This window comes from Morone saxatilis, unplaced genomic scaffold (genome assembly GCF_004916995.1).
Source record: "Morone saxatilis isolate NCDOM2014 unplaced genomic scaffold, NCSU_SB_2.0 Contig9, whole genome shotgun sequence".
Taxonomy (NCBI): domain Eukaryota; kingdom Metazoa; phylum Chordata; class Actinopteri; family Moronidae; genus Morone; species Morone saxatilis.
The window spans coordinates 5,506,239-5,524,278 of NW_023340268.1; the positions used below are offsets into that span (position 1 = coordinate 5,506,239).

General features: G+C 41.3%; 1 protein-coding gene across 4 annotated transcripts; it reads right to left on the bottom strand.

The window, feature by feature from the left end:
• Positions 1 to 194: 194 nt before the first annotated feature.
• Positions 195 to 15,348, bottom strand: thrap3b (thyroid hormone receptor associated protein 3b). 4 transcript variants are annotated; one of them, XM_035680999.1, is made up of 13 exons: positions 14,930 to 15,348; positions 12,052 to 12,137; positions 11,763 to 11,917; positions 8,764 to 9,555; positions 7,061 to 7,666; positions 5,982 to 6,142; positions 5,702 to 5,813; positions 5,515 to 5,590; positions 4,710 to 4,885; positions 3,757 to 3,988; positions 3,160 to 3,309; positions 2,844 to 2,879; positions 195 to 1,976 (listed from the first exon to the last, which is right to left on the bottom strand). In XM_035680999.1, exons 3-13 carry the CDS (start codon positions 11,882 to 11,884, stop codon positions 1,749 to 1,751), a joined length of 2,691 nt encoding a protein of 896 aa, XP_035536892.1. In that variant the 5' UTR covers positions 11,885 to 11,917; positions 12,052 to 12,137; positions 14,930 to 15,348; the 3' UTR covers positions 195 to 1,748. The 4 variants fall into 4 exon arrangements, 3 of the variants coding, with proteins under 3 accessions (XP_035536892.1, XP_035536891.1, XP_035536893.1); XM_035680998.1 differs by lacking the exon at positions 12,052 to 12,137; XM_035681000.1 differs by lacking the exons at positions 2,844 to 2,879; positions 12,052 to 12,137.
• Positions 15,349 to 18,040: the final 2,692 nt, after the last annotated feature.

The window sequence follows — 18,040 nt, forward strand, 5'->3', positions numbered from 1 at the left end:
TCTTGATAGAAAAGTGATAGTAAACTTCAGGTGTTCTGAAGGTTTAACTGTTGGTGAGATAAAACAAGCCCTGGAAAATGATACTGGCCATTTTTTTAAAGATCATTTTAAAGACAAAAACAATCAAGAAAGCAGATTAATCGATATAGAAATGTGCAGGTTTGTATCCAAGCTAAAAGTTACCACTTCAATACTTTTATACATATTGGGTTTTTAATAAGATCAGAAGGAGAAAAAAAAGTTGTTTGATTTTGCAACTATTCATATTTGTACACAGACTGCAGCGGGGTACGTCAGACCCCAAACAATGAAGTAAATCACAAACCATTTAACACAGTGGGGCTGGGTTTCTACAGCCTGCTCATTTGTAGGTCTCAAAAATAAAAACACACTCACAGAATTGCCCTGAATCAAAGAAAAAAAAACCTATTGAAAATGAAAGAGACAAGTACTTCAAAGCTCTTGAGAACAGTAAAAAAGTTTTCAGCTTCAGATTAAACAAACAGAAATGACAGTCCTACAGTTCAGTTTAGTACATGCAGTATGTACAGTCCAAAGTGGGACGAAGCAGCACAGTGAGACACACAACACTAGTTTGTGTCGACTCCTCTTAAAAATAAAACACTTCCATCTTTGCCTTTGACAGAAAGTTTTGTCACAAATTCTCAGGTTTCGCTTCACTTTTTAATGTTCGAAGTTCTCCGACAGAAGATTGTTTTTGAGAGACGATTACTGCGACTGTTTTAAAAAAGAACCATATTGTTTTTTTTCCCTCCCCAGATGTTAAGATTACAATAATTTAGGTCTTATAATTCTATTCACATATTAACCTTTTGTAATAACCATCCATTTTTTTATTAAAAATCTAAACAAAAATGTAGCCACTTACCTAAATTGATATGACAGAGGAAGAAAACCTACATGTGTTTTAACATGAAAATCAGGCGATTTCGGTGCCAATTCACACTTGTTTTTTTAAAACTGAAAAACACCCACAATGAATGAGAATATACTGTAGCACGCACATATAAAACTGTCTTTTTACCTCCTAATGAGAAGTACAGGTGAAGTGGCACTATATGAAAAAGCTCGGATAATATAAGTGACAAACACCAATCGTTCAGGGGTTCAAAACAGATAGTAACTTCTCGTTTGAGATAATCCAGACGATCAGGAGCCCTGAGCCCGCTACTGATTGGTCCCGTGGAGCAAGGTATGAATCCAACATTTCATGCAGTAACATCAACGGTTTAGCACAGCCCCAAAACACAAACAGAAAAACATAAACAATGAAATGGACATCATCTAATGTCTTCCTACGCTGACAAACAGGTACAGAGCTGCACCTCTCATAACCGGGGCTGTACCTTCAAACACATTACTGTATTATTGTTATTTTCTAAGGCACAAATGCATTTCTTATTTTCTCCACCTCTTCAGAGAATATTGAACTTTGAACTTTGTTGCCTCAGTAATTTCTCCCCTAAAAAGATACAATTAATCGACCAGCTGCGAAACAAAAACTCTGAAATTAAGCTGAAACCTCACATACAAAAGTAACAGAGTGCTGCTCTTCATTCAAGTCAGTTCTTTCTTCACTTTAACTGTGAGAAGGCTCAAACTAACTGAACATTTTAACCATTAAACGATGAGATGACGTGGAGGGGAAAATCAAGAATAACCCCTTCATCGTCACTGTAACCGTCTGTGAGACGCTCGTCTACGTGTAGGGTGATGGAGTGAGACGTCTACTGCTTCGGGGTGCCGCCGTCTCCGGCGTTCTTGGTTTCCTTGCGGTCTACTTCTAGGTTGTCGTCTCCCAGCGACCCCTCTTCTCCCCCCTGGAACATGTCGTGGGTCCACTTCGGGCTGCTGCCTCCCTTCCGGTAGACGAAGCGTCCCCGGCGAGCTGGGAAGGCGCCCCGGCCTCTTCCGCGGTTGTCTACCCAGGTTTTCTCTCCGTCGCGATCGTCATGCTGGAAGAGGAAGGGGAGTCTTTTACACTGCCGGAACTCAACTCTGGACTGATTTCTTGATATTTATTTACACATTTTAAGCTTTTGCTTTTGTTTTGAAGTGTTTCCATTAGAGCTGCCTCCTAACAGTCGACTGAACACTGAGAAGAGTCTCACACCTGCTTCACATCGCCTACCTGAGCAGTGTGTGACAGCTGGCTCTCTGAACTGCTTCAGCCCTATCTTTCTCTACTGAGTTTGCCTTTCAGTTTAATAAAAGTCCTGTTAACATGTGAACAGATTCTGTTCTGTCAGAATCACGAGAGAGCTTTTAATCTCAAACAGATACAGGAGGTGTTTTTCATGTCTGTGACACATTCTACAGATATAGACATTGAATCTCCAGTGAAAGCTGTTTATGTTGCTGGTATAATGTCGATATGACGATGAACAGACTCCTTTTCACTCTCTATTTTTGCTGGAAACCTCCACTCTAGTCCAGCCTTTATTTCCCCGGTATATATTGGTGCTCGGTGGCAGACAGCATTACATAATGAAAGCCAGGCTTATAAGGTACCAATCCAAACATGGATTACACTGTGCAATCAACACTTACTTCATAATGATGAGTTAAAGCCAAAACGTTGTTTCCACGTGTTTAACCTGAGGACTACTTTGGCTTTTGACTGGACTACGCTCTAATTATTAAATTTAATATACAAATTAAGGTCAAATCAAAGCAGGAGTATTTGTAGGGACAAAAACATTTAGTTAAGCCTATAAAAACTGAGCAACATTTTGATTGAAATGACCCCACCCACTTTACATCAGTGAGAAACGCACAAAGAAAACAGCACAAACAGGAATAATAATGTAAAATAAACAAACCTTTGGCAGAAAATTATGTTGAGTAGGTTGACGATCCTTTTTCACAGCAGACATTTTGACATGTCACAGTAGGAAAAGCACAGATGTTACTCATTAACAATGGCTCTGTTATATTAAAGTATCCCTGTAAGTTAAGACAGTGAGCCAGCATGCACAATACCAGGTCCCTGAAACTGAAGCAGATAAATAAAATTCAGCCATCATTTATTCTGTTATTATTTTATGTCTACTGTGACACGTCAAAATGTCTTCAGTGAGCAAGAGAGATGTTCTGGAACGTCTCTGTGTGCCACTAAATCAATGAGTAGAGACTTACCAGGTAATACTTCCTGCTCTTGGGAGTGTATTCAGGGTCCCACTCCTCCTCTGGGGGGCGCACTGGAGGATTCATATTGGCAGGGTTTCCATTGCTGTTGTTGCCTGGATAATTTCCCCTGTTCCAACCTCTCCCTCTCACTCTGGGGAACTAAAAAAAACAAACAGGTTGGATTTAAACTCGCAGTCAAGGGACAGACGTGTTTTCACAATAAGATGGGAGAATATTTTATAAACTTGGTTAAAAAATCGACCCAGGTACGATGAGAACGACAGAAACACACAAATAAAAAGCCACAGTGATGGAAATTAAGCATTTTGTTTAGTGATGAGGTGAAGTTCCACTGATTTGCGCTACATTACCTTAATAAAAATCAGGTAGTGCATGGAATATGTATGATAGAGTGTCATCATCATTATCATCACCATCCACATTATGTTCCTTAGTATTAGGAGGAAGGAACAGAGCAGAGAAGCGTAGTCTACTGTGATGCCATTAGGACAGAGAATTGCAAGAAGATGAGATGTCAGTACCTCAGTGGGGGAAAAAAAAAAAAACACAGCAGCAGAGATGAACAAAGAACAGACGGGAACTTACAAATCCACGGCCCCGGCCCCTCTCTGCGTTGTGGCCCTCGTAATCTCGAGGGGCTCTGTCTGCGGGCCCACTGTAGTCCCGTGGAGGATAACGTGAGTGACTGTAGCCCTCCTCCGAGTGCTCCATCCCCTCTCCCATGTACTCTTTACCTTTGAAAGGTGGAGGATACGGGGATGGAGAGGAGGAAGAGGAAGAGGAGGACGGAGAGCGATCCCGCTTCTTTTTGCCCTTCCTATGAGCACACAACATAAAAAAAGGCTGGAGGTGAGTGGCATTAACACGTGAATGAGTTTTACAGTCAAAGTGGTTTGAATGTGAAGGCTGTGGTTTGTAGAGTGGTTACAATGGTTACAGGAGACATGACTGATGTGTTCACCTCCTTCACAAAAACAAAAAATATTTAAATAAGATTAACTGTCTCAGCTGACTCAGTCTCCGCAAAGTCCTTGGTACAGTTTCATTTTGGAAGTACTAATGTTTCTGACCTTTACTTGCCTTACCATTATATGTTTGAGCCACGCCATGGTGTACCAACCTGCAGGCGTTTCGATTAACGAGGTTATTTCACTCCTCAATCAGTGTTAATCTACTTTAATCTATTCCTGATACACTCTCCATCAGTCATATTGTAGCTAATTAGGCTCATTTTAATCTGCTGTTTCCATCCTGTTCCCTATTTCCACCATACAAACACAACAACGCTTTCATTTTGAAGGTGTACAGGAAATGCAGTGTATTTCTAATTAATCAAATGTTCTTCTAACAAACAACTGAACCATATAATGCGATAAGCCAACTACTGTATATTCTAAAAGGCACCCGATTCCTTGCCGTGGTGGGGTGTTTAAATGATGTTTAAAGAAGAGGTGATGATGTTTGTGTCCCCGCTAACGACAGTAACCACTCCTTCCTACATGCAGACTGTGTCAACCTATAGTGGAGACTGAACGTACTTGGATTTCTTGTGGTGTTTCCCAGATTTCTCAGAGGACCTCTCTCTGCTCGGTCCTCGGGAGCCACCAGGGCTCCTTCCCCCTTCACGCTTGTAGTCCTTCCCAGCAAACCTCTTACGCCTTTCAATATCCAGGCGAAGGTCCATCACGTCGCCTTTGAACTTTTGACTTGGATCCTGCGGAGATATGTTGTTCGTCAGCCACTACAGAAGTTGTTTGCAAACACTGACTGGCAATTTTTGAATGAAGCAATCAAGCCCACATACTCCCCCAGATTGAAAAATGCTATACTGGTGAAAACATACACATCTGCACTGTGCACAACATAACATAAGCATTGTGAACATTACATTAAACACTATGTGTAGTACATAAAGAATACAAAATGCTTATTTCTTATAAAATGACTTTTCACAATTCAATGTAACAGTATTTGTGGAAACCAGCAGCATGCATGTAGCTCATTAAAATAAATATAATTTCACACTTTTTTTTGTGGCTTGATTTTTTCTTTTTAGGAAAAATACTTACAAGGTAAAGGCACTGATAAGCGTCCCTTGACAGGCTTGGACTCAGGATCTTAATTCACTTCCTTTTAGCCTTTGCTTGGGTTCGTACATACCCAATCAATAACCATATCTCATACGCTGGGGGGCTTGCTTGGCACTTACAAAACACAATTGGGCTCTTTTGATTTAGAAATATGCATCCTTTGAAAGAAAAGCACAAAGCTGAACACTGCTGCTTTGGATTGTCTCAAATTTGCTTGTTTCAAAATACTTCAAATTTCAAAAGGGCTGGTCACCTTGTAGCTCGTCTCCTCCATATCCTCAAACAGGTGAGAGTGCCTCTTAAAGGCACTGGGGGAAACATCGATTCTCCTAAGAGAGAGGAAAGAGCTCTAATGTCAGTAGGCGGTGATTGGGAAAAGACTGCGTGACGGACATGTTGAATAAATGACTTCTGATCAGCTAGTTAGACGTTGGAGATACCTGTGGATTTCTGGGCTCTTCCTTGGCTTCATCATTTCTACCTCTGCAGCTTTTCTTTGGTACATGGCAAACCGCTCACTCAAAGTCATGTCTGCGGATTTGAAGTGTTGAGCTGCGAATTAAAGGGAGAAAAACTATTATTCCACGTACAGCAGCCACCATCTGTGGTAACTAAACATATTCAAGTAATGAATAAGTGTCCGGCAGGTCTCGTCAACTGTCCAAACTCCACTTGTCTTGTTATCTTGAGAGGACAAACCCGGCACAGATCATACTCTACCTTTGATGTAGTGCACAATTGAGACTATGTGCTGAGCAAACAGCTCAGAGGGGCTGCGGCGGAGCTGTGCTGACTGAATGTGCTGGAAAATGGAACGAAACTCTGGATCTTTCTTATTGAGCAGATCTCGGGGCAGGAGGCGATCTTTAGACAGGGAAGAGCTGAGAGAACAGAAGAAGTGAGTTGATTAAAGAGGCGAGATAAGGCTTCAAAGCAACAAAATATATCTACCATATTGGGCCAAATATAGGACGAGGGGGTGGGCGAATATCACTGCGTATTCACGTCATTAGATATTCTACTTTTAACTGAGTTAGTAGATACCAACTGGGCCACCAGCTCCTATAAAAGCGTTTCCACCCACGTTTTATGGCCTAATTTCCACCAATGGTTTAATGGAAGCCCACAGCGCCACCAACTGTTTATCTCGATTTATCTCAACTCCAAATATTATAGATCTCAGTATACATATGTATTACTACCTGTTTATTTACATCCCAGAATATATTATATATTATTTATTTATTTATATATATATATTTATTTATTTTACTACCTGTTACTACTACTAGCTTTATATATTGATCCATCTGCATGTCTACAACCTGTTCTCATTATGTATATTTTAGCTGCAGCACTATTTTATGTCTCGGGTTCTTAAAAATAATACATTTTACTTGCGTGACTTTTTATACATATTTGTATGAGGGCATTGTTGGAGGGAGCCTAAGATTTAGGAGTTTTAATGCTAATGAGTGCTTCACTGTAACTGTTGTACATATAAAGAATAAATAAAGAACAGCAGGAGCGGATGGAAACACGCATTAATTCACATTTTCTTTTGCCAACTGTCTGGAAATATGGTTAAAAAGGTTTGGGCTCCTTTTGGATTAAAACTTTATTACAGAAAGTGGTTGCATTAGGTTTTTTTTTTATAGCCTTAGTGCTGCTCGACCAGCAAGATTTTAAAGTCTGTATATAGTGTGTCTGTTACAGTTAGTCCTAACAGATTTTAGTTATCCCAGCTTTACCAACAGGAGTTTTTCTAACATTATATGAATGAATATTACTACACATACCTGGGCAATTCATCTAAAGAACTGATTTTGAGGTCAAATTCCTCCCTTGTTGCAGACATGTGTCGTACAGGTGACTCCTCGCGAGGAGGGAAAGCTCCAGGGAACAGCGGCCGCTCCTTCTCTCTGGGGATTATGGGAGGGGACGGACTCCTTCTGGACTTCTCTTTCTTCTCCTTCTTCTTGGACTTCTCCTCTTTCTTGGAGCTGTGCTTGCGGCTTCGGTACAACTCCTCCTCCATGTGATCTAAGTGCTCTGGCTCTTCTCTCCGGCTCTTCTCTTTGACTGACGGGTAGGATGTCGAATAGCTTGGCTCATCCCCCCATTTACCGAAAATGTCCCGAGCTGTGAGGGTGGGTTTGACCTCTCCCTCCTCCTCAATGTCCCTCTCTTTCAGCCCGTGAGACTTGAGGAACTCCTCTTCTCCAGCATCAAAGAAAGGCATGGTCTTGTCTTCCTTGGAGTCGCTGTAAGATGTGGACGAGATGCTGAAAAGGTCTCCGGACTTGCTTCCTTTCTCTAGCTCTCTGTCTGTGGCGCTCTGCTCCTTATCGCGTCCATTCTCCTTTTCAGCAGCCTGCTTTTTGTTTTTATTCTCAGCCAAGAACCTGAAACAGAAGAACCAACCTGAGCTTTAGTAACTGCCGTGCTAGGTACATGACTAATATGCTTTATTGTAATAACACTTCAGACAGAGATGAGCAATGTAAGAAGAAAACTGTGACACAAGTACAACATATTCTCGCAAACTGAAAAAGAAAATGTAATACACATCAGGGATGGGCATGCATTCAAAAAAACTGTTTTTATAACGGCAGAAATCTGTTGAAAGGACGACCTGAAAAAAGTGTATCTGCAAAATGACCCCAAGTAGACGACCAAATGAAATATGAACTTCAAAAAAAAGAATCTAACAATGCTGAGAGAATAACTCAGATACTCTTACTGCTTCATAATATTACAAGCTGACAGCCAAAACCTTTTTATGTGTTAGTGCGTAAAAGAGAAATTATAAAAAAAAAAAAAAAAAGAGGCCTTAGAAATCTAAGACTCCAAAGACTTCCAACCGACTTGGACAAGCAAATTTATTTTAAAAAAGGCAACTTTTCAATGACAATGGAGTTTTCTTTGGAATAATATTTGGGACATTATTCTCAGTATTAATGTACCTGCTCATTAACATAGAAACTCAGTCTCTTCTATTCCCCCAGTCAAATTATTCTTAAGATTAAAAGCAAGACCTTTAAATCCCCACTGACTCCTGACTGCTCGCCAAAATGCCAGATACCGTACAACAGATAAACCTACAAGCTGCTCACAGACTTTTATCAGGAGCAGAACAACTTCTAATTTTAATTTCCAATCTTGATCATTTGTAAGAAAAGTAAAAACAGAAAGAAAGAAATGCCCATCCTTAATGCAAACAGTACAGACCAGGACTCACATTGCAGTAATCATACTCACGTAAACCCACCACCGTTTCATACAACTTCCTCTCAGTGCACAGTAAACAGCCGGCTACATTTTCAATGCACTTAAAATCAGGAGTCTTATGTTTTCCTTTTAAACCTGTATTCATCCAAGGATCTTTGAAACAAACGCTAAACATGTTTGAAAGAAAAATAACGTTCATAATTCGTTAGGGAAATTAAAAAGAAAAGAATGCAATTACATTCAAATGACTTAAAAAAAGTAACAGACGTACTTTTTGAAGGCGGCAGAGATCACAGTCTTATCTCCAGCTTTGAGGTCTTCCTTTGAGAAGAACCCAAAGCCGCTGAAGGAGGCGGTTTGTCCCGACTTTGTGGGGCTTTTTGGCGGAGGGGACACGCTGCCGATGGTTTTCCACAGAGGACCGCCGCTCGTGGGCCCTTTACCCTCGGGACTAGTGGAAACATCCTCTTTCTTACTGTCTGGGCTGGCTCGTTTGGGGCTGGCGTCATAGTCGATCCATTTCCCTCCGGATGCCTTCTCGATGGCGCTGCCGTCTGCTGCCTGACCCGATTTCTCTACTTGACTTTCTACTAGCTTTTCTTTACCGTCCTTGGAACCGGGCTTGCCTTTGCTGCCGCGGCGACGTGGCGAGGAGGACCGGGATCGCGAGGAGTAGCTGGAGCGCCGGGAGTGTCGGGATTTACCTGAAGAGGAGCGGTCAGAGAAGCGGGAGCGGCTTCGGCTGCCCGAACGCTTCTTGGGTGTGCGGGATCGTGAGCGACCCCTCCGGGGGCTGTGTGAGTGGTGGTCCTGGTCATGGTGGCGGTCGTGCCATCCTCCACCGCCACCCTGCCAATTGTTCTTATAGCCATAGCCGCCACCTCCTCCCCTGTTCTGGTAGTGGCCGCGCTGGTAGTAGCCTCGGTTTCTGCCGCGGTAGTGGAAGGGCCTCCGGTAGCCTCGGTTGTAGCCTCTGAACCCACCTCTGTTGTTCTGATAGTCCCTGGTTGGGTAGTTTCTGTAGGACGGAGAGTGAGAACGAGAGCGGGAGCGAGACCTAGAACTGGATGAGAAAGAAGACGGAAAAGATAGAAGAAGAAAATGTTATTGAGGGCAAAGCAAATGTGGATGAACTCAATGTTACAGGCAAAACAAACAATTCAGCTAGAAAAGAATCGGATTATTCTAAAAAAAACTATAATAAATAAACTGTTAGTTACAGCTGTATATTGTATTATACACCTACAACAAGAGACCATTTTAAAAGACAGAACTGATAATACTCATGTCTGACCAGCAGGTGGAGCCTAAAACTTCTTCTCACAGCAAGAGGTTGAGAGTTGGTGAGATTTTTGTGGACCCCTCCCGGTGTACACAATGGCCTCTGGTGGCCCCAAAACCATATTTTGAGTAGCTTTGCCAGAAACAGGGACCTACTTCTGCCCAGTATCAAGTCAACAGGGGGCAGTGTGAGCTTAGTGATGATGACTGGGAAGTATGAACACGGCCAGCCGACTGTGACAGGGGGCTGTGTGTTGTGTTCATTCACTCCGAGAGACATAAATGTAATTCTTTATAATATAATGTAGTTATATCAGAAGACATAAACACTGAATAATTTCAGCTTTCAACAGGCTGCAACAATGAGAACGAACAACTGTTGATGTGAGAGACTTTAATGTGAGACAAAATATATGATAACAGCAAATTATATCTGCAACACACTTATAAAAGACTACAAGTAATTTCCAACATGTTACAAAACAAAACCATCCTATTATATGATAACACATGTAAAGCAGCTTGTAAATTAAGTTATAGTTACACAAACACTGCACCTGTCCTGACCAAAGACATAAACATCAAGTTTGGAAGTACATGCCAACACAAAGTTGTAATTTATCTGCTTACCCCTCACACTTTTTCATTGTAACAGATCAGACTATGCTGCAGTGCAAATAAACTTCAGTGTACTCCCACAAGCAGGACAGCCGGTGTCGCCTTAATGTATGTGTTGGACGAAGGGTAGGACACAACCTGCTGTGATCCGCAGAGGGAGGAGGCAGTAGAGGGGGAGGGAGATACAGAAAGGCCAAGAGTACTCGCTCGCTATTCTATTTTTCTTTGACAATCATTGACGTGCAGTGAAGCAATACTCTTCAAGGGGAAAAAATCCACTTCATCGACTCACTGAAAGAGCTCAAACTTTGAGTTTCAAACTGAAATAAAGGACAGGACAACAAGGGAAGCTCGTTTAGATCATTTGAAACCTGAAATAAATAAAGCTCTATCGGGTGTTGACTTCCTAACATTGTAACACGGATCACAAATGAGGACATGAGATTCTTAACAAAAATGAAGCTGAGCTACTTTCCTTGAGGCATTTTCCCCAAACATTTATGCAAATCGAAGGCAAACCTAGAACGAGTGGAGCCCAGTAACAAAAACATTACGCAACCAACTCGCCTAACCTTTGAGTTTAACTAGAGTTCACTGAAAGAAACCCTGAGATATATCACACGATTAAATATCTGGTGACTCACTTTAATGCCGTCCACAATTAAATCCTGTGTAAAGTCTAACTCGACTGGATTTAAAAATACGCCTTCGTTTTGAGAAGTGACGTCTGCCCCGGCCTTCAGAGGAGTGCTGTTTCACTGTCGAGTAAACACACAACTGAAACATGAGCTGGACATTTCCTTGTTGTTTTGCACTGTCCTACAACAAAGCCAAGCAGATAATATCAGTTTACTCAGCTGATGTTTGTGTCAGCAGCTCTATATGAAGACAACAAAACCGGAAGAAAATATAATAGTCGTCAACGCAAGTGAAAGTCTCTGAATAGTTATTACCTTGGTCGTATTAAAAAGCTGTATTGGATTTGAATGTCTATTAACATTAATATCTCTCATTTGAATATTTTGCAAGGTGCATTTGCATTATGAGCCTCATAAATGATCTCAATAACTATTTAATTAATAATTAATCTAAAAAAGAAATAGTTTTGTTCTTCAGTTGCGTCTGGTTGGCTTAAAGTGAATGGTTAATAAATGTACCACGTATACTTTAATGTATATTGATGTTTATCAACTAATAAAGCATATTAATGAAAGAGTTAAGTGAATTTTAGGAACTGGTTTTAGGAACCAGTTCCTTGTAGCTGCTCTAAAATCACCGCACACAATTACCTTTCAAAACGTATTTGATAAAAAAGATCAAAGTTCACAAGTCAAACCTTTATATTAAAAAAAAGACAGACACTGGATTTACCTATAGCGACGTTTTCTGGATCTTGATCGGGAACGGCTTCTAGATGGGGATCTGGAGTAAGACCTGGATCTGGACCTTGATCTGGAGCGGGACCGAGCAGGAGAATCCGGAGCCTTTGACATCTTTGCACTTAAGCCAGTAGTGATATTCTCTTCCTTTAAGAAAAACAACAAGAAAACAAGTGAATTTTATTGATTACAAAACAAGAAAACATCCAATTTAATTCAAACAAATCCTCCATTTATCACGACTGCACAGCTACATGTTTCCAGAGCTGCTGACGGCTTACGTGACACCCTGTCGGCCGTCATCGAGACCGCTTCACCCAGCTGCTTTAAACCTGCCAGCAGCCCCGAAACGCCACATGACCTCGAACTGTCGTAGAAAAAAAATATCAAAACCAAAGCAGCGATAACGCACGGAGGGCCGGCGGGTTAACTTTAAAACTGGAGCAGACAGCAGGCATCGGGAGACAGGAGAGCTTCTGTGCAGCACGATATGAAGCAGAGGAGTGAAATCAGACAGAATTATAATAATAATTATAATAATAAACTAATTATAAGAGTGCAGCTATCCAAGGACGGGATACAACCAACAGCACAACATTCGGTTTGAAGCTACACAAGCAGCTCTGTGGGAAACTGTGTTGTTCTTTTCTGCCGATTGTGAGAAACCTGACTCATCAGTGTAAAACTCGAGATACCTTCACGGGGGCGGGTTGAGACACCGACAACGAACCGCAACATCCCCGGTTCTAATCTCGACCTTTCTCGCGTCTCTCTCATTTCCTATCGTCACTCTGCTACTGCTGCTTCAACAGATACAGAGACCTTTGCAGATACAGAGATATAAAAGGGGGATACATGTCACAGTGTATGCGACGCTCTGATTATAATGTTTTATAATCAGACTTTAAGGACAAAATGAGCATAAAAGGGACCCAACAAACATCCAACAGTAGATATCATCCACTGAGCAACTAGATCGCTGCTGCATTACATCATTCTGTAAATTATTTAGACGAACGCACTGCGAGGTAAACAAACGGCTTCGGTCGAGTGACTTTGACCCCTCGGGCGAAACTGGTGAATCAACACTGAATGAAAACGACAAGTTAAAGAGAACTTTAGACGACTTTATCTTTATTTATCTTCTCTACATTTATTTTATTTGATTCTGTTTTACTTGAACATTATTTTACTTTTATTCTAATTTAATCTAATAAATATTCTAAGAGTTTATTGTTTATTATTGTTTACTTTCTATATGTAGCTAAGAGTTTATTGTTTATCTTATACTGTATTTTTTTATACCTCTCTTATTTTCTATACAAGTGTTTTTTGTAAGCTGCTGGAAATCCAATAAAGAGAAGTCTAAGATAGAAACTTTATTTCCTCTATCTATACATTAGCGTCTAACACGAGAGGGAACATGAATATCACATTTACGAGACAGTTTTTTACAACTATCCCGACTAAAATTCAGCTGGATTTTTGCCTCTCTTGCTCCCTGTTCAGCTCAAATAAAACCTCAGACTGTTTCTTTCTCTTTATTCTTCAGCAGAAACGGAGATCAGACCACCGGAGTCTCTCTCAGAGCAGGCAGCGCTGCAAGGAGACTGCTTTTACTACTACAGGGAACTTCTTAGTGATGAAGAAGGCGGCGTCCCTCGTACCGATGACGTCAACCTGCTACTCCAGCCGTGAAGTCTGAATCTGAAGCACTTGCATTTTATTCAAGATTCCTCTTTGAGATCCTAATGAAATGCACCACGGAGGGTTTTTCACTGACTGCCTGTTTTTTTTCCGTCGTGTTTGAAGGAACAGTTGCTATGTGCCGAACAATGGTTGCTACGTGTTCTCACAGGGTTTCCCTCGTCTGTCCGAATCTAAAGCGGGACACTCGAGTGTTTTTGTGGACGATCCGCGGCACAAAAAGGCAAAAAAAGAAGCTCCAACTTACACATAATCAAGATAAGCGCTGCCTCTTTGCTTGCCACGGTCTCCCTGTTTGTTAGGTATGTAAAACACTTTATGTTGAGCTGGGGAAATACCTGTCCTCCCTGCTGAACATTTTAAAATGTAAGATTAACAGTTTGTACGTCCACAAAAAGCAGGTTTCACTGCGTTCGTTCAACCTGCTTCACAATTAGCTCTTGTAATGGTTTGTATTCACAGCATCGCCTCTGATTGTGTGGTGGAAAAGGCCGTGCAGACTTCACGTATGCCCTGAATGATAATGACAGGGAGCTGCGTCAGAGAGTTTGACTTTTTGACACGTTGTTTAAAAAAAAACCCAGCTCTCCCTCTGACATCAAAACCAAACAGGAAGTGAAACTTTACACGAATAATCTCAAGTTTTTTTTCCATTTCATCAGAGCACGCTGTGCCTGTTCAGCTTTACGCCCTGCGAGCTAATACTACCGACAGACAGTCACATGCAGTGAAATGTAAACACGCTTTATACTGTACAGACTGGCTCTAGTTGTAGTGGCCGGGCTGGTTTTGTGGGTTGATGTGAAACAGAGCAAAAACAAATAATTACACCAACTGTGGAGGGAAATATCCAGAAAGTGGTTTAGTTACGAGTTTAAGCCAAAAGGTAAATGAAGTCTTAGTGATACTGAGGTCCTGAAAGTGCATAAAATGTAGTATTACAATACTGATCCGTGTGGATTATAACCTGAGCTGCTGAAACACAGACAGCTGTTTAATGTCTAATCCCAATATCATTCTTCCACACTTGGATTAATACAAGTATATAATACAATACTTAATATCTATGTCTTCTAGCAACGCTGCTTAACGTCTCATATTTTCTGCTCTCATCATAGCTATTATTGCTGTTAATACACATATAAAATGTGGCTGTTTATGAAGTTAATAACCATCATTATGTGCAAACAGGCAGCATATAATAAGCACTGCAGACAGATAACGGTGTAACAGGCTAAAACAATGTCACAAATGTTGAGTTAGTTTCGCTTTACGTGCAGCAGCGAGGACACACAACACTGTAAGGGCCAATAAAAGTCCAATAAACCCGATCAAAGCTATTGATTAAGCTCCTGAGAGCACGGACGTGGACGGCAAACCCTCAATCTTTCCCCCCCCCCCATCAACTATCAGCTAAACTACACAAAAAAACCACCAATACGTTGTAATTACCTGTTCCTCGTTTTCACGCAGACAAGCACGAGGTTCCTTGTGTATATTTAGTTGTTGTGGATTAATGTCCGCAGAAGTGCAGCGACCTTTTGAGGGCCAAAGCTGGTCTGCTCGTCTGCTCGTCTGCTCCGTCCTTCCTGGTTTCTGCTGTGCGGGAGCGGATGTTAGCCACCTAGCGCCGTTAGCTCGCCGTTAGCAACGCGGTTAGCAACCGTTGCGGACGCGGAGGGTTTCGGGGGTGTTGGTTGGTCGCCGTGCCGCTCCCCATTAGGTGTGTGTCCGGAGACGCCCCTCGGTGTTTGTACTCGTCGCTGGGTGTGTGTTTGTCGGAGGCATTGAGGTTTTAACGGCGGCGAACGGTCGAGGGGGAAACTGTTAGCTCACGGTGCTACTTTCGATCGCTGCTCTCGAATTCGAAATCACGCGAGACTTTGCGAGATTTTGTCCCCGAGAGAAAAAAAGGGTCAAGTTTGTGTTTGTGTGTGTCTGTCTGTTTGTGTTGTGTGTTTGTGCGTGTGTGTCTGTCTGTCTGTCTGTTTGTGTTGTTTTGTGTGTGTTTGTGTGTGTTTGGTGTGTTGTCCTTGGCGTCTGTCTCGTTCTGTCTGTTGTGTTTGTGCTGTGTGTTGGTCTGTCTGTTTTGTTTGTGTTTGTTGTGTTTTGTTTGTGTTTGTTGTGTTTGTCGTCTGTCTGTCTGTCTGTTTGTGTTTGTTTGTTTGTGTTTGTTTGCTTGTTTGTTGTTTGTTTTGTGTGTTTGTTTGTGTTGTGTTTGGTTTGTTGTTTGTGTTTGTTTGTGTGTGTGTGTGTGTGTGTGTGTGTTGTCTGCTGCTGTCTGTCCTGTTTGTTTGTGTGTCTGTCTGTCTGTCTCTGTCTGTCTGTCTGTCTGTCTGTGTGTGTGTGTGTGTGTGTGTGTGTGTGTGTGTCTTGTGTGGTATTATATGTGTGTGTTTGTTTCTGTGTGTCTTTGCGTGTATGATGCTGCTGTGTGATAAGCTGTGTGTTTGTGTGTTTTTGTTTGTGTGTGTGTGGGTGTATATGGTGTGCTGTTGTGTTTGTTTGTGTGTGTGTGTGTGTGTGTGTGTTAAATTTAGTGGAGCTCATTATGTAGTGTTGTGTTTTTCTTCTTGTTGACCCCTGTGCTCAGGCCAAAATCTTGGATTAATGTCCCGGGGTAAAACAGCTGCTGGGAAACCTATGAACCATCCTGTTCTCTCTCTGTGTTTGAGTAAACACAAATAAGGCCCCTTTGGGACTTTTACAGCTATGCACCAAATTACACACAATATAAAAAATAGAATTTGGCCCTCTGCAAGAATGTTGTAAACTGTGTGCCTCCGCAAGGGTTTCAGGGGTGGATCTTACGCCCAGCTGGCATCTGTCAAATCTAACACACATTATTAAAAAATAACATGGTTTAAAAAAAAAAGAACCATTTTACATTTAAGTGATAGCCATAAGTTCAATGAAAAAAAGAGCATAGTGTTCCTAATGCCACCTTCAGATATTTGTATTCAACTGCTTCTACTAATCGCTGCCACAACAATCAAACCAGCATATATTTCTGGCCACCCGCTTAAAATCAAGGCAGCTTAGGGGCCCCCCTCTGTTTTTAAGGACTATTATCTATTATTATCTATTATAACAGCAAAATCTTATGTTCTATCATCCGTGGGACATTAAACCAGCAGCATAAAAGCAGTGTAAGTGCTCCTATAAGTCTGTTCTTTTGATAGTTCCTATTTTGTGTAAGATCTGTGTATGGCAGCACCGACTTCCTGTTACTAAAAAAATGCAAAATTTGTGTATTATTACCCGTTCTCTTCCCGTAATAAAATGTGACCCAGCCCTTAAAGGCCCCCTATCATGTCAGCTTGGTATTGTATTGTGTATATTTAGTGGCCATATTTTCATAGATGATAGATGATAGATCACGATAGATAGATAAATAGATAGATAGATAAGGATAGATGTAGATAGGATTAGATAGATAGATAGATAGATTAGAGGGAGTGATCCTGAGCCGCCTGCTTGTTCTTTGGTTAATTACATCATTGACACAATACCTTTCATGCTGCAGCTGTTTACAACTCCCTGAGCCTTTCCATTCCCAGCTTTAAGCAATCTTTTCTTTCTTTTGGTTCATTCTGTGGTGTAATGCTTCGCGCTCCCCCCCAAGAACCCAGCTGTCTCCTTAGTGTCATAGTGCCTGTTTGGAGTGGTGTGCACGTTTTTTATCAGACTAAAAGCCTCATAACGGCTCTATCACAGACGCACGATTCCACGCTGAACGCCCACTCAGGGCCTCTTTGCCTGCACAAACACAATACACTTGGTTTATCCAAAGTTAATGTTCTGTCTTCATCTTGCAGACAGTTGTTTTTCTATCAGAGATGTTAAAGTAGGTTGTAAATGAAAAACAAGATCTATCACAAGACTTCTTCATTAGGGTTGTAAGAATCTGCTGTCTGATCGGATTCCCGCTTCAGGAGATCGCCTCCTATGAGAATGAATTGTAATGTCACTGTCTACTCAGAGCTGAGATACAACTGATTGGGCAAAATGTGTCTGACTGTTGGGTTGAGGACACCTGTTGATCGCTTCAGGGAACTTTGAAATCCCACAGTGGTATGAGGGAAAACTGATCCTCAACAAACAGGCGTGCTGTCTCAGTCTTCCTTTATGATATTTAGTTTATTCTTTTTATGAGGAGTCTGACAACCAGTTTCCTCATGCTTTTTTAATCTCCCTCAAGCTCACTTAATATGTCAGTGTACAAAATGGTCAACCAAAGGCCAAGGATACATGTTAAAAGTATATAGTGCAAGTAAATAGCTATATAGTCCTGTAATATCACTGTCTTAAGGATACTGTGTATTTGTGAGGGCAGTAATTTAGTGTCAACGTCATAAGTTGTTTTGCATAACTGAAAATACAGCTAATTTTACATAAAATACAGCATAATATTTGATATATTATATATAATATTTGTAATTTTATTATTATGTTCTTTTTAATTTTTTTTTGAACTCCTCTGTTCATTGTTGGTCTTCCCTTCCAGATGACGCTTTTACAAAACATCCATCTGGAAAAAAGTGACAATTCCAACCCCCGAAG

Coding starts and splice junctions, on each gene's coding strand:
- thrap3b (XM_035680998.1), bottom strand. CDS start 11,884: ATGTCAAAGGCTCCGGATTCTCCTGCTCGGTCCCGCTCCAGATCAAGG. Junction 5,814..5,981: donor AATTGTGCACTACATCAAAG/GTAGAGTATGAT, acceptor TTTAATTCGCAG/CTCAACACTTCAAATCCGCA. Junction 1,977..2,843: donor AACATAATTTTCTGCCAAAG/GTTTGTTTATTT, acceptor TTCCTCTTCCAG/CATGACGATCGCGACGGAGA.